General features: G+C 34.4%; 1 protein-coding gene across 2 annotated transcripts in view; it reads right to left on the bottom strand.

Moving 5' to 3' along the window:
• LOC143344899 (unconventional myosin-XVIIIa) overlaps positions 1-22,470 on the bottom strand; it is a 256,926-nt gene that overhangs the window by 209,321 nt on the left and 25,135 nt on the right. For both annotated transcript variants that reach the window (XM_076771483.1, XM_076771484.1), the window contains one exon: positions 12,513-13,187. In XM_076771483.1, coding sequence (XP_076627598.1) covers positions 12,513-13,187 — 675 coding nt within the window. The remainder of the gene's footprint in view (positions 1-12,512; positions 13,188-22,470) is intronic.

Raw genomic sequence — 22,470 nt, 5'->3', positions numbered from 1 at the left:
ATGTCTACAAAATCTCAGTACAAAACATGGCTATCTATCATTAAAAAAAAAATCACAAAAAGGGCCGTGAAATTGGCAGTCTAGACAGCAATACCTCCTTAAATAAAAATACAACAGACAAATCTTAAATACCGAATGAAGTAAGAAAATCTGCGAGAAAAAAGTATTCATACGTAATATCTATCGGCGAAATATACCAATAAAACTAAAAATCTTGGGAGAATCTAGTCTTTCTTTTAATTCTGTTTCTTTTGTTTCATAGCATTTCGTCAATTGTTAGCGTGGTTTTGTTAAAGAATCATAGTTTGTATCATAATGAGTGCTAAAAATAAGGAAACTACAATAGAGGAAAGAAAAATTGTAATTGAATTATGGGAAAGTGGGAAATCACTTGGCGAGATTGGTGAAATAGTAAAAAGGAGTCATGCTAGCCTACAATATACAGGGTGTTCGGCCACCCCTGGGAAAAATTTTAATGGGAAATTCTAGAGGCCAAAATAAGGCGAAAATCAAGGATACCAATTTGTAGATTAAAGCTTCGTTAAAAAGTTATACAAACATTTCCACACAGTATATTTTTGGTAAAGAATTTTTTTCTCGAAAGTACATAGGATTTTAAGGGTATGTGTATTCACCAAAAATGATTCAAGTTGACCCCCCAAACCGAAAATAATTTTATCAGAATGATTTGAAACTTTTCAATTCTCAGGGTAACAATTATGGTCAGACATTACACAGGATGTTCGGCCACCCCTGGGAAAAATTTTAATGGAAAATTTTAGAGGCTAAAATAAGACGAAAATCAAGAATACTAATTTGTTGATTGAGACTTCGTTAAAAAGTTATTAACGTTTAAAGTTTCGCCCGTACCGAATTTTTTTTCTCGAAAATGCGCAGGATTTCGAGGGTATGTCTATTCACCAAAAATAATTGTAATTGACCACCGCAACCGAAAATAATTTTTTTTAAATTAAAAATTTGTTTTTTTTTGTTGAAAAATTTAGGCACCTACCCCCCGTCGATTTTTCTTAAAAATTCCTTTTTCATTTTTAGTAATTTTGTTTGACGCCCTCCAGAAAAGTTATCTAATACTTTTCTGTAGGTACCCATGAGCTCTACTTCAGAAAAAAGTTTCATTGAAATATATTCACTATTATAGGAGTTATGGCTGCTGGAAAATTGGACCATTTTTATGGGGTTTTTCTAACATTACGGTGCCAAGGAACACCTTTCCAATATTTTTATAATTGTTACATATTCTACACTAAAATACGCAGCGTTTGGCTTTTTGAACATTAAAATCGTTCAATCCGTTCAGAAGTTATGACGTTTTAAAGACTCGCATGAAAATTCGGGTAGACATTTCTGGCCAGAAATTATATTTTCGGTAAGGAATATTTTTCTCGGAACTGAGTAGGATTTCGGGGGTATGTCTGTTGACCAAAAATGCTTGCAATTTACTCCTGCAACTAAAAATAATTTTTCCAACACGATTTGAAATTTTTTTTTCCGTCAAAAAATTTCACACCATTTCGAATTTTTTTCTCGAAAATGCGTCGGATTTTGGGGGTATGTCTATTGACTAAAAATGATTATAATTGGCCCCTGCAATCGAAAATAATTTTTTTAGTATAATTTGAAATTTTTTAATTTAATTCTTTAATAACTTTTTAGCGAAGCTTTAATCAACTAATTTGATATTCTTGATTTTCGTCCTATTTTTGTCTCTAGAATCTGCCATTAAAATTTTTCGCAGAGGTGGCCAAACACCCTGTATGGTTAATAAGTACAAAAGTACAGGATTAATTGAAAATATCCGTCGTTCCGGGAGACCGAGTAAGTTAACTGAAAGGGATGAAAGATTTATTATAAAGAGAATAAAAGAAAATCCATTTGAAAGTGCACCTAAAATCGCAGCGGAATTAGAAGCAAGAACTGGTAACAAAATTTGTCCAAAAACGATATCAAACAAACTTAAAGAATCAGGATATTTCGCACGAGCAGCCAGGAAAAAACTCTACGTCAATAAGGTGAATAGAGAAAAAAGACTTAATTTCGCAAAAATTTACATAAATAAATCGTTTGATTTTTGGAAGCAAGTTATTTTCTCAGACGAGAGCAAGTTTAATACTTGGGGTTCAGATGGACGAAAATTAGTGTACAGAAAAAAGGGAGAATCTTTAAGGGCCAAAAATATTCGACCTACAGTGAAACATAGTGGAAGTAGCCTTATGGTATGGGCGTTGGAAACTTGCATCTCATTGATGGAATAGTAGACCAATAGAAATATTTAGATATTTTAAAATCAAATTTGAAAGACAGCGCACGGAAATTAGGTCTTTCTGATAATTACTATTTTCGGCAAGATAACGCTCCCATCCACAAGACTCGTTTAATTAGAGAATGGCTTTTATAGAATACGCCTCACGTTCTGGAGACTCCTCCTTAATCACCGGACATAAATCCAATTGAGCATATATGGCGAGAATTGAAACATCGTTTGCAAAAATCTAAAATTTCAAATAAAAATGATTTAACAAATGCTTTGCAAGAGGAATGGGAAAAAATGGAGAGAAATGTAACAAATAATTGAATTGAATCTATGCCCAGGCGATTACAAGCGATTATTGATAATAACGGATATCCTACGAAATATTAATTAGTATAAATATGACTGATTCACGTACAAACAAAATTCTGTATGAATACTTTTTTCTCGCTGATTTTCTTACTTAAATCGGCATTTGAGATTTGTCTGTTGTATTTTTATTTAAGTTACAATAAAATTCATACTATCTGAAAGCTGAGTTAATTCCTTAACTGCATGTGTGCTTTCCATAGTTAATTAGCCTTCTAAATCAATTTATTTACGATTTACAGGCATTGAAAACACGTATATTTATTGATACCTCTCATGTTGACGATTACCTTAAAATACGATTTTTCTTTTAATTAGAATATGTATTCATGCCATTGCATCAATCAAATTCAACATAAGTTGTTAAAAAATAATATTTACGTGTTCTGCAATTTTAAATATGGAATCTGACATCCGTCAAATTGATGGCTTCCGTAAATCTAGTATTAAACAACGAACAACGGATTCTCGCTAACCTTCAAACCGTACATATTTAGTATTTTTCCGTTTATTAATGTAGTATCAGAAAGACTGTTTCAGTAATTTTCCTAGGTTTAACCCCTTCCCGTACCATTTACAGTGGCTCACATAAGTATTCGAACGCTTACATATGCAAACTTGAATGGCCGAAATAATCTACATTAAAGTAATTTGCTGCAACAAGTAGATGCCAATAGGAAGATGGAAGTCTTAAGATTATACCAGTAAAATTTGAAAAGGATTCAACAACGTAAAGAGGAGTTATGAGACATTTATTAGAAACACGCATGGTAAGCGACTCACAAAAGTATTCGAACGCTGTAACACTGTTGATAGTTTTTCATCTTCCTTTGCACCGAATGTAAACATCATTGCTAAATGAAAATATTGGTACGTTCACTTGATGTTAGGATATCGTTTCAGTAACAGCAACGTAAAAGTGTGCATAATAGTATTTAAAATGAACACCAAAACGTCTGAAACCAAAAAGTGTGAAAGAGAAATAATATTACGATTGCACGAGGACGGCAAATCGTATAACGAGATTGCCGGGATTGCGAACAGAAGTAAGTCTGCAATACATTATATCATAAAAAAGTCAAAGAATGAGGGAACACTTGCAAACGAAGCTCGATCAGGTCGACCAAAGAAATTGACTGGAAGAGAGGAGAAATAAAATAAAATCCTACTATATCCGCTCCTCAACTCGCAAATATGGTAGCTGATATGTTTCATAAAGAAGTTCACCCGGAATTATGTCGACGAATCTTACGAAACGATGATTTTCATGGCAGAGTACCGCGAAAGAAGCCATATATTAATGCAGTAAATCGTAAAAAAAGATTGACTTTTGCGAAAACCTACATTAATAAAGATAATTCTTTTTGGGATAAAGTCATCTTTTCGGACGAGTCAAAGTTTAATATTTTTGGCTCAAATGGTAAAAATTATGTGTGGAGAAAACCAAATACAGAATTGGAAATTCGACATTTGCGTCAAACAATGAAACACGGAGGTGGATCGGTCATGGTATGGGGGAGTATTACTGCCAGTGGGACCGGAAATTTAATATTTATTGACGGAATACTTGATAAATATAAATATTTAAATATTTTAAAGAATAATTTTAATGAAAGTGCCAGTAAACTAGGATTATTGGAAGATTTCCACTTCCAACAAGATAATGATCCGAAGCATACTGCTAGAATTGTAAAAGAATGGATCGTCTACAATACACCACACATGTTAATTACTCCGCTGCAAAGTCCAGACGTAAATCCGATTGAAAATTTATTGGCTGAAATCGGAAAAAGATTAAATAAATTTCAAATACCATCAAAGCAAACACTGAGAAATAAAATTATAGAAATATGGAACTCCGTTGAGTGTAGTATTACAAAATTATTGGTTTCTAGTATGGAACGTCGGCTAAGAGACATTATAGCTGCTAAAGGTGGTCCAACAAAATATTAATATTAAATAATTTAATAATACATGTAGCGTTCGAATACTTTTGTGAGTCGCTTACCATGCGTGTTTCTAATAAATGTCTGATAACTCCTCTTTACGTTGTTGAATCCTTTTCAAATTTTACTGGCATAATCTTAAGACTTCCATCTTCCTATTGACATCTACTTGTTCCAGCAAATTACTTTAATGTACATTATTTCGGCCACTCAAGTTTGCATATGTAAGCGTTCGAATACTTTCGTGAGCCACTGTAGCTCGACGAAATCCGAGCCCAAACGATAGGCGTCAACGCGCTGTAAACAGACCAGATTGATGCTAAACTGCTTTGTAACAGAGGTTGTAAGAAGCGTGACTGTCTCTTGTGGCGTACTGATAGGAACTAAAACTCAATCGCGATCGTGATTCGCTGTCTGCGAGCCTGGCTCGTGATGTTTATGTTTGGGCTGTTAGAAACATTGAAATAGATAAATGCCCGAAGCGGGCCATGTGCTTCTTTTTGGGCGCGTTTCCCCCTCTTAAAGGAGGATCGGCCAGGACACTTAGACAAAAAAGGGCCGTACTGTCAAGGGTGCCCTCACGACCCTGGTTCTCTGTCAGGGTACAGATTTGTATTGGCTCTTGCCGCGAGCAGACACCAAATATAGTTTTCCAAAAGTCCATCGTGTCTTAAGTTTTATTAAAACGCCCAACCGCTCTCCTGACCGTAGTATCTACATTCTTACAGGGCCAAAATCTTTGTCACGAGTCAGGCTCATTAAAGTACGGGAAGGGGTTAAGAGTTGAGCCGTGTGCAAACGGTATAAGAATCGGGCCAGGTGCAAAATCGATCGAAGGAACGAGAATCTTCCGCGGCACGCGTCGACAACTTTTGCACCCGGTGCGAAGGAAACCAAAGGACGATCGGGACGAGGGCTATAAAAACCAGGGCCCCGATCGCCACGGGAAGCAATCAGAATTGAGTCGACAAGTCGTGGCCGCAAGTTGTTTAAGGAAGCATTGCTGTCTAGGCTGTCATTTCTTCGGCCTTTTTTTGTGATTTTTTTTTTTAACGATAGGTAGGTTGTTTTGTAGTGACATTTTGCAGATATATTTATTTGGCTTATAGGTATGTATAGTATTTTTTTCATCACAAAATATTAAAAATTGCGAGAGTTATAGCTTCTTGTTTAAAAATACGCATTTAAACTGGCTTACGTGATATTTCAAGATCTAGCAGATCGATTGACTTCAAATTTGGAAATAATATTCAGCAGACACGCCTTTATAGCTGGAACTAGAGATTTTAAAAAATATTGAGTTTTACTATTTTTTTTGATACGCCAAAGACAAACGAACGATTAACAAATAGAAATTCGATACTTGAAGCGTCGCCATTTCTTTATTTATCAGGATTTTGACTTCTCCCTAGTTCCTGCTGTAACTACAACCTTCCTTATGAAGATACTTTAATCCCCTCTGTTTCAAATTATCTGGAATCCCGGAAATCATTGGAGCACCTTTTCCAAAAGAACCATTAAATAACAAGTTATAATTCCCACGATTTGTAATATTTTTCCATGAAAAAAAATATTGTACATACTTAGAAGATGAATAAATATGTCTACAAAGTCTCGGTACAAAACAGCCTACCTATCATTAGAAAAAAAATCACAAAAAGAGCCGTGAAATTGACAGTCTAGGCAGCAATACTTCCTTAAGTCGTTTTAAATCGTTATCCTAAGTTGTCTTAAGTTAAATAATCCGAATAATTCTTAAGCAGTTTCTAGCCGTTATACTATATTATATTACAATATTGTCTGTATAGAAGCGACGCTCTCGGGGCTGAACGCTCGGCTATATCGTGGACGAGAAACGATTCTTGATACTTTGTTGACGTCTACTGGAGGCGGCAAGTGTAGAAAAGGACAGCGAGCATATGACAAAGAGGGACTGAGCGCCCGAGCATCGCCGATTTGCTATCGCTTCCTTTGCTTCGGGTCCAATGTAGCGAAACACAGGCGATGTTTACGCGACCCTATACCGAATCGGTGTTCTCTAATTCTGACCTCTACCTCTCTTGGTAAAGGTCGCAGAATGAAATACTGATTCTGTATAGGCTCCCGTAAACATCGCCTGTGTTTCGATACAGGCGACATGGAGTCACCTGACCGATGCATGCCTTTGATAGCTTATTGCGTCAGTGAATGGGATCTAAATTGTATATCGTATTTGGTGTCATTTTAATCAGAAAAATGTCGAATATGTTAGAAACATTGAAATAGATAAATGCCCGAAGCGGACCATGTGCTTCTTTTTGGCGCGTTTCCCCCTCTTAAAGGAGGATCGGCCAGGACACTTAGACAAAAGAGGGCTGTACTGTCAAGGGTGCCCTCACGACCCTGGTTCTCTGTCAGGGTACAGATTTGTATTGGCTCTTGCCGCGAGCAGATACCAAATATAGTTTTTCAAAAGTCCATCGTGTCTTAAGTTTTATTAAAACGCCCAACCGCTCTCCTGACCGTAATATCAACATTCTTACAAATATGTTGATGAAGTTTGAAAAAAGGAAGAAGAAAAATAAAGATAAATTTCGTTGTTGATTTATTATTGTATATGTACTAGTGAAATCGTATCATAGCTTCAGTACCTACATATACAGGGTGTTCGGCCACCCCTGGGAAAAATTTTAATAGAGGATTCTAGAAGCCAAAATAAGACGAAAATCAAGAATACCAATTTGTCGATGGAGGCTTCGTTAAAAAGTTATTAACGTTTAAAGTTCCGCCTGTACTGAATTTTTTTTCTTGAAAATGCGCAGGATTTCGAGGGTATGTCTGTTCACCAAAAATGATTGCATTTGACCCTCGCAACCGAAAATAATTTTTCCAAAACGATTTCAAATTTTTTTCCCCCGTCGAAAAATTTCACAACTTCTCGAATTTTTTTCTGGAAAGTGGATAGGATTTCAGGGGTATGTTTATTCACCAAAAATGATTGTAATTGATCCCCGCAACCGAAAATAATTTTTTCAGAATTAATTAAAAATTTAAGCACCTGCCCCTTGTCGATTTTTCTTAAAAATTCCTTTTTCACTTTCAGTAATTTTGTTTGACGCCCTACAGAAAAGTTGTGTAATACTTTTTTGTAGGTACCCATTAGCTCTACTTCAGGAACAAGTTTCATTGAAATATATTCACAATTGTAGGAGTTATGGCTGTTTGAAAATTGGACCATTTCTATGGGGTTTTTCTTATTTTGTGGAGTCAAGGAACAACTTTTCGAATACTTTTACGATTTGTACATATCCTCCAACAAAATACGCGTAGTTTGCTTTTTTAAACATTTAAATCATCCAATCCGTTCAGAAGTTATGACGTTTTAAAGATATGCATGAAATTTCAGGGCAGCATTTCTGGTCTCACATTAGATTTTCGGCAAACAATTTTTTTCTCAAATATGCGTAAGATTTCGGGAGAATGTATAATAACCAAAAATGATTGTTATTACCCCCTGCAACTGAATATAATATTTTCTAGTATGATCTGAAATTTTTTAATTCCGTCTAAAAATTTCAGTACCTATTCCAATTTTATTCTCGAAAATAGATAGGATTTCAGGGGTGTGTGTAATCACCAAAAATAATTGTAATTGACTCCCGCAACCGTAAATAATTTTTCCAAAACAATTTAAAATTTTTGAATTTAATTGTTAATAAATTTTTAACAAAGCGTCCACCAACAAATTAGTATCCTTGATTTTCGTCTTATTTTGGCCTCTAGAATCCTCCATTAAAATTTTTCCCAGGAGTGGCCGAACACCCTGTATATACAGGCCAAAATAAGACGAAAATCAAGAATACTAAGTTGTTATTAACAATTAAATTCAAAAATTTCAAATCGTCTTGGAAAAATTATTTTTAGTTACTGGGGTCAATTGCAAGCATTTTTGGTTAACAGGCATACCCCCGAAATCCTACTTAGTTTCGAGAAAAAAATTTCATAGCGAAAATATAATTTCTGGCCAGAAATGTTTGCCCGAATTGTCATGCGAATCTTTAAAACACCATAACTTCTGAACGGATTGGACGATTTTAATGTTTGTGGAGAAGGTAGTGGAATGCGGTGCCGAATAACATTGCAACTTATCGAAATACTTTTTATTCGGTAGCGTGCACGCCGTATCCCGGCGTGTCTCTCTCGACGAGTTGTCTTACCCAACTAACTTACGAACTAACCATTCGTTCGCTCATGCCACACCGACATTCTTTATCTCATTCATTCCCAATTCTCTCACTCTAAACTAACGCTAAACATACGCACCCCTCGCGACATTCGACCAGACGCTCTAAACATTCTTTCGAACCCAAACACTCCGCATGCAATCGGACCCATTCGCTCGGACGCTCTCGAAACTTAACCTAAACAGATGGCGGGACTCGGCGCCAGTTTGTCGCGCCACATGTTCAAAAAGCCAAACGCCGCGTGTTTTAGTGCAGAATATGTAGTAATTATAAAAATATTCAAAAAGTTGTTCCTTGACTCCGCAAAATGAGAAAAACCCCATAAAAATGGTCCAATTTTCAAACAGCCGTAACTCCTACAATAGTGAATATATTTCAATGAAACTTCTTTTTTTGAAGTAGAGTTCATGGATACCTAAAAAAAAAGTATTAGACAACTTTTCTATAGGGCATCAAACAAAATTATTAGAAATCAGAAACGATTTTTTAAGAAAAATCGACAGCGGGTAATAAGTGCCTAAATTTTTCGACGAAAAAAAAAATTTTTAATTAATTCTGAAAAAATTATTTTCAGATTGCGGTGGTCAATTACAATCATTTTTGGTGAATAGACATACCCCCGGAATCCTACCCTCTTTCTAGAAAAAAATTCGAAAAGGTGTGCGAATTTTTCGACGGAAAAAAAAAATTTGAAATCGTTTTGGAAAAATTATTTTCAGTTGCGGGAGTCAATTACAATAATTTTTGGTGAATAGATATACCACCGAAATCTTGCGCATTTTCGAGAAAAAAATTCAGTACGGTCGGAACTTTAAACGTTAATAACTGTTTAACGAAGCCTTCATCAACAAATTGGTATTCTTGATTTTCGTCTTATTTTGGCCTCTAGAATCCCCCATTAAAATTTTTCCCAGGAGTGGCCGAACACCCTGTATGTATGTATCGCTCGTTTACTGTAATAGTGATATGACTTAAAAAGATACAACTTGTGAATTTAAACTGTTTAACCAAATTATTTTACTGTGAGTTGTCTCACGATTTCAGCAAATAAATGATAGGTCAATGAAATTACAATTCCTTTTTTCAGATGAGGATACCCTTTAAAGAAAGGACAAATGTATATTATAATTTATGAAAAACAATAATAAAAATTATGTTGTACTTGATCTTAGTTAAATCAGAAAACTGCCACAGACATGTTAAAAGTTTCAAAACAAGAAAAGGGAAAATAAAAAATTTATATTATTGCACTAGTGTTGCCTTAGTAATTTGAACCCGTATCGTGTGACAATGTTCGACGACCGATCGTCAAGCGTGCCGCCATCTTGGGGAACCGCCCATAGGAAGGCACGCTACAGCGAGTGCTGGGTTCCAACAGTACGCAGTGGGGATAAGTAGAGGGGATACGATATTTGCCTATATCGTGGACGAGTTACGAACTTATAGAGAAAATACTGTACCTCCTTAAGTCGTTATCCTACGTTGTCTTAAGCTAAATAATCCGAATAGTTCTTAAGTAGTTTCTAGCCATTGTACTATACAGGGTGGGGCAATAACTATTAGCACCTCAGATATCTTGGAAACTATAAGTTTCACAGAAATGTTTGCTAAAGTAAATTGCACAGTACGAAGGGCGCTATTGGGTGGCGACAATAGTTTTTTTGCAGGTGGAGGTACTTCGGACATTTCAAGGTCACATCCATTTTTTTTAATGGATCGGTATGTTTTTGCTTCCGTATCACGATAGAGGATCTTAAAACGAGTTCAACGACCTATTACACAAGGTCATTGAAGGTCATAGAAAGTAGAGAAAGGCGATAATACTTACGGTTTTGGTAATAAATGAAACATACGTATTGTCAACAGTAGAGGAATGCGTAATGCTTACCGTTTACTTCACTGAGAATAAACACTGCTTGAAGGACACTTTAATAGTTTGCAGAGTAAGATAAACATCATAAGATTAGTATCGATAAATCGGTCAATCCGGCACGATGTATCCGTTTGAAGAGCAGGTTGATACGCTTCTTATTTATGGCGAATGCCAACAAAATTCTGTAAGGGCTACAAACTTGTATGCTGAACGATATCCACATCGGTCTCAGCCTTCGCGTCAAACATTTAAAACTGTGTATGATAAACTTAGGCAAACCGGTAGTTTAAGTGTTCGTAAAAGTGAACGCCAGAAACGAGTAATTAACGAAGAAATGGAAATCGGTGTGCTCTAGAAATTCTCATATTAGTTGGCGACAAATTGAACGCGAATCTGGCATTAGTAGGAGGAGCGTACTTCGCATTTTGCACCGTCACATCACGTTAGTCTTCACCAAGAATTGCATGGGAACGACTTCACGAATCGCGTTGAGTTTTGTCGATGGGTATACGTCAGATTCAAAACAATGAGCTTTTTTTTTAATACCGTCTTATTTACTGATCAAGCAACATTCACAAATCACGGGAATGTTAATTTGCATAACGTACATTTATGAGCAGCGGAAAATCCACATTGGCTGCGACAGGTTGAACATCAAAAACAATGGTCTGTGAATGTATGGTGCGGTATCATAGGTGATAAAATTATTGGACCTTATTTTATCAGTGGAAATTTGAATGGCAACGTCTATGCTAATTTTATTAAGGATACATTGGGTCTTTTGCTAGAAGAGTTACCTTTATTTACACGACAAGCCATGTGGTATCAACATGATGGATGCCCAGCACATTATTCATCGATTGCGCGAAGGGAACTCGATGAAAAATTTCGAATCCAATATCGTGGTCAGCTCGTTCACCGGACATAACACCTTTAGATTTCTTTCTGTGGGGAACACTGAAAGAGAAAGTGTACAAAGAAGTAGCAACTACATCTCACAATATGCAACAGCGAATTATTGCAGCCCGTGCATCAATAAGTTCTGACGCTGTAAGACTTGCAAGTCAATCAATCGTAAAAAGAATCCAACGGTGCATTGACAGTGATGGTCATCATTTCGAACACCTACTATAAACATGTTTCATTTACTACCAAAACCGTAGGTATTATCGCCTTTCTCTACTTTCTATGACCTTCGATGACCTTGTGTAATAGGTCGTTGAACTCGTTTTAAGATCCTCTATCGTGATACGGAAGCAAAAACATTCCGATCCATTTAAAAATATGGATGTGACCTTGAAATGTCCGAAGTACCTCCACCTGCAAAAAAACTATTATCGCCACCCAATAGCGCCCTTCGCACTGTGCAATTTACTTTAGCAAACATTTCTGTGAAACTTATAGTTTCCAAGATATCTGAGGTGCTAATAGTTACTGCCCCACCCTGTATTATATTATATCATATCATATCAATTAAAACCTTTCTTAAGTTAAATACCACATTAATTATTATTGTTGTTGATAGTTTATTGCGTTAAAATAAAGTAACCATTATACCGTTCAATGAGTAGAAAATTAACATTTCACCCGTAGTTGAACAAGATTAGTTTAGCATACGACGAGCGTAAAATATTAAATAGTACGTGAAACGCCACTTTTCTAGCACTTCACACTAGACTGTCATACTTTTCACGATCTTAAAGACTAATTTGAATTATACTAATCATGAGAAAATTTCACACACGACGAAATCATTTCATTAGATAAAAACGTTAGTAATTTTTCACGAATAGAGGAGAAAAACGAAAATCTAACACGGAACGTCGACTAACCTGTAAAAGTTTCGTCTCACTCTGATGAAGCGAATGATGATGGTGATGGTACTGATGCTGTTGCTGATTCTGTTGAACAGACCGCTGAGGTGAAATTTGCCACAAACTCTGACTAGTTTGCATTTCTTCTTCGCTGCATGTTTCCTCTATATTTACAGCATTTCCGAATCCCGATAAATACGTGGGTACATTTTGATAAGCTATTACTTCATTTTGTAGAGTATTTCTCACTAATAAATTGCTAGCCTCTTGGTAATTAGCCTCGTCGCCGTTCGACAATGTATTTTCCTCGGAAAACGTGTGGGTTGAGCCAGTGATGTTCAGACGCGGTCCTTTCAGAATTCCCCGTTTAGGAGGTTTCGGTGGTAATGGCGGGAAAGTCTTTCCTAAATGACCAGTAACGTTCGTTCGCATTGCCGCAGATGTCGTAGTGGCGATGGTCAAAGAAGTTAGGGAAGTTTCTGAGGAGTCGCTTTGTATTAAACCATCTGGTGTCTTATTTAGCGAATTATTCCCAGTGCGCGCACTCTGCCCAGAATTTGCAGAATTTTGCGAATTTTCCAACAGATCGCGGTCCAAGTTCGCGAAAAACGAGGCACTGTAGTCTGCAGTTATACCACTTGGTAATTTCTGTTTCTCCTTCCGCCGTCCAGGAATTTTCAACGATCTTCGAACCTGTGATAATAATAAATAATACATAATTATTTAATGCAAACAAAATGGAAATTTAAATAAAAAGATTTCAACGCGAATTTTGTTGAGCCGTTCGTAATCTCGCGGCAATAAGCACGTGTAGCGACCAGCGGCCAGTATTGCCGGCGTTCGATGCGCCATCTGGTTTTAACTAGGTTAAGTTAGGTTAGTTAGTTTCTAGTCATAGGTTAGGGATTTTAGGATAAGTAGTCTCCCAGGAGGAATAACTGTACAACTTGTTGCACTGAACAATTATTCTTTTATTAACCGTACGCGTGTCTTTTCTCTTTGACGATACCGAGAGGAGCAACTACGCAACGCTTCCTCGTGTCTCTCCTGAGGCGCGCGTCTTATTAACTAAGCTTACCAACTACTTATCCTAAAATCCCTAACCTATGACTAGAAACTAACTAACCTAACTTAACTTAGTTAAAACCAGCTGGCGCATCGAACGCCGGCAATACTGGCCGCTGGTCGCTACAACGCGGCTACAGTGGCGACACCTATGAGATTGAAGATCGTACGGGGATTCCCGTGGTTTTGGTTCGTGTCGAGTCACACGGTCGGCATTCTTAAATAACTAAAGTGGTTGTGATTAATATTTAAATACTGTCTATCTATAGTTATTTAATCAGTTTCTATGCAAGAGAATCTAATATTATTCAACAAATTTCAGTTCTAAATCAAAAGAAAGATAATGCATACACTAGGGTGGACCTTAGTTATACTTAGTGAAAAATTTTTTTTCATGACTTTTTTCGGGACACCCCCTAAAATTATGACATTAGATGAGAAAATAACCTATGCGAAATCTGACAATTTTTTATTTTTGTAACCTGTTTTTCGCCATTAAAGTGTATCGTTATTATACAGTTTAATACCTCTTTGAATTCATCTTTTTACACTTTATAAGACTATAAAAACAAAATATACAATTTTTTCTTTTTTATAAGTTGATTCTAAAATTTCAAAAATTTATTGCGGAAAAAAATATACTTCTTCGCATTACATTTACTTCGTTAAATAGTACAAGTTTTACCTATAAGAGTTTTTTATGTGTTTATTAATAACGTAGATATTTAAGTTTTTTATGGATTTCTAGTATATAATTATCCATAAGATAATTATGGATTTCTTGATCATTTAATATTAACAAATTAATTCATGTGTTTCAATTGTTTATGTAAACATGTGCAAAATATTCAAAGCCTTGAAAGTGCTGTTACATTTAACGATTCAAAGGAGCTTGTGTGTTACGGGAACAAAACCAAAGGACCATGTGTTACCCAATTTAAAAAATTTTGAGAAGCCTAGACTTCATTTGACAAAGTAAGATATGAGCTGTTTATTTTGAAAGTGGCGTAAGTGCATTTATGTTCAAATAGAGATATTGAAGGGTTTGCGTTGGATTAAATTTAAAAATATGGGTAACAAATAACATAGTATTGTATATAAATGTCTTTGAATTTCTAAAAGTGTCAAATTTATCATCACAATTAGCATAATTATCATTATTTAAGAAATAATATATTTTCGATGGCTATGATTGGACTTACGCCACTTTCAAAATCAATGAAATGACGTTTTCAATTCTTAAGAAAGCACGAGTCCATAGGAAAACTAGATTTCCCTTGAAATAAAAATAAATGTATACACTTTTGTGTTACAAAATCAAAAAAATATTCAACTTTAATTCTTTGTCAAATAATTTTTACATTAAAATTAATATTGTTTTATTAATTATTATTCAGTCTTCTCCAATTTATGTATAAGGGAGAGATTTAAAATAACTATGGTGGTATATAATGTAATAAATCCATTAAGTCCTTGTATTTTAGGTTTGTGAGTGGTCTCGTTTTTTTTTGTATAATGGTGTCAACTTGATATTATTAAAGTTTTTCGGGCTTCCCTGTTGCGATAGTAAATGTTTTGAATGGTGCACCCTCGTTTGTTGTCGTTTTGTAGAATAACTTATATGGATCGCTTCTCAAAAATCTCATCCAACATATTTTAAACCAATTTACTCATTCACCGTCAGTATTTTTTAGTCTTTAAAAAGTCGCGTTTCTGTCTTTCTGTGGACAGGTGCTGTTCCGTGTTTATAACAAATTCATTGCACATTGATAATTCAACTACTACTTTGATAACACTGTGCAACAAAATAAAAAAGCTGGGATCTCATAAAATTTTATTGCATAATATTTTCCATATCCATTTGAAACTCTCACAATGGGACTTACGCCACTTTCAAAATAGATTAGATTTTAAATATATTAGTAACAAGTTGCTTCGGAATGAAACGATCATGTAAAAATATAACTATTAAGGTAGCTAACTCGATTTTTTTTGGAAAATGGACTTACGCCACTTTCAAAATAAGAATTAATACCAAGTTTGTCCGTCGAAATATTCCAACTGAATTAACTCAATAAAGTAATGAATTTTCATTTAGAACTTTAACAACGGAGAGACATTCATTGACAATTTTTAATTCCCAAGCGATGTTTTACTCATAATTAAAGTCGCTTTCATGTTCCCATACATCAAGACCTTTTTCTAAGAAGTCAAACGAAAAAGAAAATCTTCCAAAAAATGTTTTTGTCTTTTGTGAAATGAAATACATACTCAATTCCTGTATCGATATAGGTTTTCACATCTTCAGGAGCAATTTTAATCTTTTTACAAAAGTCGTCCTCTGATTTATTTTTCATTGCTTCCACTAGTCGCAATTTAGAATTGTTTAGAAGTGTTTTGTCACAACTACTATTGCCAATGTATTTTTCGTTTGTTGACTTGACATTCTGTTTCCTATTTCATCACAGAGTCCAACGTTTGAATTTAAGCGTTTTCCAAATGAATTGTTAAAAAAGCATGCTATTCTACAGTATAATTCGGCTATTTTTATAATGTTCTATTTTTGAATAGTTGCTGTCGTTATTATGTATTAATTTTACGTAGCTAGAGAAACGATGGAATAGAAACTGCTACATAATTGTTTTTGTGTATATTTTAAGTGAAAATATTTGTTAAATATTTTAAATAGATCTTCATTGTTATATATGTAGGAAATTTGTATTGAATATTTGTGCCACGCTGTAGTTTTGTTAAATGTTAATTTATGTGCAAAAGGTATGGGAGTGTTTTGTTCGAGAAGGAATGGGTAACCAGGGACAGTGAGAAAACTGGGAGTTGGAAACGAGTGATTGTGAAAGAGAGACGTGATTATAAGTTGTGTTGCCAATTAATGTGATTTGAATTTGTGTTGTTAATTGTTAATTGCTAATTTGTGTGTTCCTAATTCGTTTATTAAAATTATATTTTTTGTATATTTGTTCCTCAAATATATTCTCTCCGTTAAATCCTATATATAGTTGATAATTGAAAAAATATATAACTAATAAAATAAAAAAAAGATATGGTTTAAACGGGGCGCGAACCAGAGTCAAAAAGTTTGCACTGTATCCAAAGTCAAGCATCTTACTCACTGCACCATTGCATCTCTTGGAGATACTACTGATACTTCTAAATATACCGCGCATAGCACCTTTAATTTGGTGATTTATTTTTGTTTCTCTATTCTATACACCGTTCTAGTCAACATAGAATTGTTTAAAACCATAAAATATAGTTGTCCATTAAAGGGAATACAAAAATTCAAAGTATAAGTTGCTTTTTCACGCGATAAACGCCGAAAAAATCGGTTTTTGATTTTTGCTACTAGGGCCATCCTGCCAAAAAATCTGAAAAAATTCAGAGACATAACCAATGGCAATATGCATTTACAGTAATTATATAAATCTAGTGTCTCGAAAACTTCGATACGAAATCGGTATTTTTCTGCTTTTTTTTGCGTTTTAAATTTTTCACGCCTAGGATTTCGAATCGAAAAATCGGAAAAAATTCTTAAACACGTATCTCGATAACGACAATGCACCAGATTTTTTTCATAATTTTCGTACTCGATTAAATAGAGGAAATAGATACAAATTCGCTAATCCGAATTTTCTCTATAACTACCCTTCCGAACAAGATAGTGGGTTGATATTTGGCACAAAATGTTTTTTTCTGATGATCTATCGATGTCAAATTTGGTTTAAGGGCACATTTGACCCCCTTATTCGGCTATACCCTTTAATTGAATCCAAGAAGTACTAATATACTTTTTATATTATATTCACAATATATTATTTCATAAAGTAAACGTACATATTTCAAAACTGTTTTATTCCTCGTTATTTCATTACATAGCTGGAACTTTGGTTTTTCTAGAATCACTGTCTGAAAAATCGATTATCGGAATGAATTTGTCTTCTTATTAATTCAGATAATCAACGTTTTACTGTAGACTGTATACATGCAATTTTAATGGGAGATTCTAAAGGCCAAAATAAGACGAAAATCTAGAATACCAATTTGTTTTTTATATTTTCGGTAAGGAATTTTTTTCTCGAAACTGAGTAGGAATTCGGGGGTATGTCTGTTGACCAAAAATGCTTGCAATTGACCCCTGCAACTAAAAATAATTTTTCCAAAACGATTCGAAAGTCTTTTTTTCCACCCAAAACTTTCAGCACTTACTCGAATTTTTTTCTCGAAAGTGGGTAGGATTTCGGGGGTATGTCTCTTAACCAAAAATGATTGTAATTGGCCCCCGCAACCGAAAATAATTTTTCCAGAACGATTTAAATTTTTTGAATTTAATTGTTAATAACTTTTTAACGAAGCCTTCATCAACAAATTGGTATTCTTCATTTTAGTCTTATTTTGGCCTCTAGAATCCTCTATTAAAATTTTTCCCAGGGTTGGCCGAACACCCTGTATAAGCAACTGCATTTTTTTCTATAATGGATTGAAAAAATTAATTCCTAAGACGAGATATTAAGGACAATGAATCTAAATAAGACTCATGAATTTCGATGAAATAATAATAATAATAATAATTTAGAAATTTACAGATTTCAATGCAATTTATTTCTCCTGCATATGTTCCATTTCATCATAAATTACGATACGATAGTAGTAAAGTGGAACAAAAATACAAAAATATAGATGAAAAATTTAAAACAAATATAATAGTAAAATAAATTTTACAATTAAAATTTAATAACAGTCGTCTTTTATTACATAACTTGTCTATTACTTAAAATAAATACGATCCCGTATTGTATACTTTATAAAAATATAAAGTTCAATGTACGATTTGAAATTTTTTAATTTAATTTTTTAATAACTTTTTAACGAAGCTTCAGTTAACAATTGATATTCTTGATTTTCGTCTTATTTTGGCCTCTAGAATCCTCTATTAAAATTTTTCCCAGGGTTGGCCGAACACCCTGTATAAGCAACTGCATTTTTTTCTATAATGGATTGAAAAAATTAATTCCCAAGACGAGATATTAAGGACAATGAATCTAAATAAGACTCATGAATTTCGATGAAATAATAATAATAGTAACAATTTAGAAATTTACAGATTTCAATGCAATTTATGTCTCCTGCATATGTTCCATTTCATCATAAATTACGATACGATAGTAGTAAAGTGGAACAAAAATACAAAAATATAGATGAAAAATTTAATAACAAATATAATAGTAAAATAAATTTTACAATTAAAATTTAATAACAGTCGTCTTTTATTACATAACTTGTGTATTACTTAAAATAAATACGATCCCGTATTGTATACTTTATAAAAATATAAATTTTGTTCAATTTACTCTTCTCTAATGTTATGAAAGTGTGGTATATGCCTGTTTTCCACGGAATCCTTCGATTACATAATAATTTCTGTAAAACGTTTATTTTTACAATAATTTAATTTTAGTAATTTAATTTTTATAATTTATATTAATTACTGTATTTTTAAAGGTCTCGACTACCGAGAAACTGAACGCCGTCTTCACAGTTTTGGAAGCTTTTGGAAATAGTAGGACACACATGAACTCAAATGCAACACGCTTCACACAACTTTTCAGTTTAGACTTCGATCAATCTGGGCAAATAGCGTCTGCCTCTTTGCAGGTAATGCAGTTATTTCATCACGTATATAAATTTTGTTCAATGTACGATTTGAAATTTTTTAATTTAATTTTTTAATAACTTTTTAATGGAGCCTCAGTTAACAAATTGATATTCTTGATTTTCGTCTTATTTTGGCCTCCAGAATCTCCCACTAAAATTTTTCCCATGGGTGGCCGAACACCCAGAACTAATCTTCGACGATAGGACAATGGCGATGCGTGTACTATCCATAGATGCCAGATTCAGCACCCGGTGCGATACTCACACATGGCAGATCACGCGTACGTGAGCTCGTGGAGTTTCGGAAAGTCGACAAAGGCAAACTGACACATGCCCTCTTTCTCGATTATTCCGAAGCTGCCCGAAGTAATTTCGGTCCGCCTCGTGGGAGGAGAGAGAGAAAGGCTCACATTTGCCTTCTCGCTCTTAACAACTGAAATCCGACCTCCCGTCTACGGCATACGATTTGGAATCTCGAGCCGTGATTCTCGACTGCCCAGGCATTTTTACTTTCCGACCTATGTAGGCGCACATAAGCAAAGTACCCATAATGGAAAAAAAATTTTGTAAAATTTATTTTACGGAAATACACGTTTTAAGACCCCCTGATCATATTTTAATTATTGAAAAAAAAGAAATTTTTTTTTATTATTCCTATGTATGAGTGAACATATGTATATTATTAATACGATTGAGTATAAATGGCTGAATGAATTTAAATGAAACTTTACATTTAAGTTTTATGTTCTCATTTCAAAGTCCGATTAGTCTTTGACTATAATCAGCCCATGGATAATAATGATTATATCCCTTGTTTCATAGTTGTTCCGATACATAGGCGTAATTTATAAAAGATCTTTTAAATGTTTCATATAAATCTTGGGAAGAATTCAATTTTATGTAAAAAAAATTAAATAAACTTTTTCTTTATTTTCTCTAGAGAAGAAAAACTTAAATGAAATCTTATACATTATATGCTTACTTAAATCGCATTGAAAACGAATACCACAAATGTTTTAGAATAATGTGCAAAATGGTTTTACTCGCAAAGGGTTAATTGGGAAATAAATGCTTGGTAATTAAAAACAGCAGTAAGCAGCTTAACCGGCTGGGATTTTCGCTAAAACAAATTGAAAACTCGATTCTAATAAGGGAAAGTTGAAATGGTACCCGATTTTGGGTTAAGTTTTACTGCAAGATATTATTAAAGTTATTACAGCTACTTATCTTCAAAAATAGAACCAAATTCACCAATAAGTAGTATGGTGTGAATGACGTGGTGTTTGGCTGTAAGTTCGAGCTTCTTTTGCTGTGCAGGTTCGGACCCTGCTAAAAGAAATCTTTTTTTTTTTAATAATATTTTAATCGTACACTAAATGTGACATTATATTTTTGTCTGATCTTCGAATATTCTTTTTTAAAGTTGAATTTACCAATTACATTTAACATATGTTATTTTCAATATATGAAGTACATGAATCTGGATGGTATTTTTCGTAAAAACAGTCAAAACATACAAATTTTAAACACCACGTACATCTAATGAAAATTCTGTTTTCACAGAAATTACAAAATTTTGTATTTAACTCTGATGGAAAGACCGCTTCATTTACATTGATATAATGTGAATGATTTTCGGATTTCGATTTACTTGTACCTCGTACTTTTTACCTTGTACTTCAGGTAAAAAGGGATATAACTGGCTAAAACAGTTTTATGATAGTACCTGCTAACTCATGTTACTGTTCTAAAATGAAATGCTATGTTTTGTACCTTTAAAAATATTCGACTATGTCCTTTTAAAATTTAAAATCCAACCCATACTTTGTATCATACTGGCAAACGGGATCACTATTCCTTTGTTTTTAAACGGTTTGATGGTGGGGATCTCGTGACTATTGCTCGTATGTACATTAATAAAAAATTAATGTATCTACGAGCTCTTTTTTCATTACATTAGTTTAAACATTTCAATATTGCACATTGCATAATTAAATAACAATTTTTTACATTTTCCTCCTGATGGAAGAGACCACCACTTTCCCGTGGTTTCCATTGAACGGTATCGTGCACGTTATTAATTTTTATGGATCGATACAATCATTTTTTTATGCAGAATTAAGCCAAATCAAACATATAATATTTAGTTCGTCATAACAAATTGATACGATTAACTCAAAATATATCGAGGAAAATCATTATTAATTAATTTCCGCAACTATTAATTCTACTTTTTTGTTTATGTTATAAAAATAAGAACTCTTCTTATTGAAAAATGCCACAACGTGCACGATACTGGCAAAGAGTGGACTCTCATTTTAATTTATTAATTTTCAATCTTAAAGAATTTTGATTTTGAAAAATCGTATTATTAATATACATATGGACGCTCATACATGGGTATAATAAAAAAAAATTTCTTTTTTTTCAATAATTAAAATATGATCAGGGGGTCTTAAAACGTGTATTTCCGTAAAATAAATTTTACAAAATTTTTTTTCCATTATGGGTACTTGCTTATGTGCGCCTACACAGGTCGGAAAGTAAAAATGCCTGGGCAGTCGAGAATCACGGCTCGAGATTCCAAATCGTATGCCGTAGACGGGAGGTCGGATTTCAGTTGTTAAGAGCGAGAAGGCAAATGTGAGCCTTTCTCTCTCTCCTCCCACGAGGCGGACCGAAATTACTTCGGGCAGCTTCGGAATAATCGAGAAAGAGGGCATGTGTCAGTTTGCCTTTGTCGACTTTCCGAAACTCCACGAGCTCACGTACGCGTGATCTAGCATAGTGTGAGAAAGCACCTTCGGTGCTTTTCTGGCATCTCTGGACTACTATCTAGTGATGGCTTGATGGCTAGGCACGCTGATTGGCCGTAGCGTAACAGCGACGCCTGCTCTCACACGCATTGTCATTATTGGCTGAGCCGCTCACAACTACAATTCCATCGCGTGACAAAGGACGCGAACGAAACGTATAGGGACAAAGTAGGATAAGACAAGACTGAGAGGCATTGGCGCAACCGTACGCTCAAAATAGTAGCCGTGAATAGGACAAAAAGGTATCTTTCGTGGTTATGGAGACCCTACTACTATGTAGCGTGACGTCAGAGCTAACCTCTTCAGTTGGAATAGGGCGGCGTGAAGACCTTCTCTCTTTGCCCTTGCCCCGTTTAGTTTGTAGGTGCCTAGCCAACAAGTCATCTCTGTATAGTACATACACATGGACATTCGCAAAAAATGTA

The sequence above is a fragment of the Colletes latitarsis genome, chromosome 8 (genome assembly GCF_051014445.1).
Source record: "Colletes latitarsis isolate SP2378_abdomen chromosome 8, iyColLati1, whole genome shotgun sequence".
Taxonomy (NCBI): Eukaryota; Metazoa; Arthropoda; class Insecta; order Hymenoptera; family Colletidae; genus Colletes; species Colletes latitarsis.
Note: the sequence above shows the minus strand (reverse complement) of the source record. Positions and strands in the feature narration are given on the sequence as shown.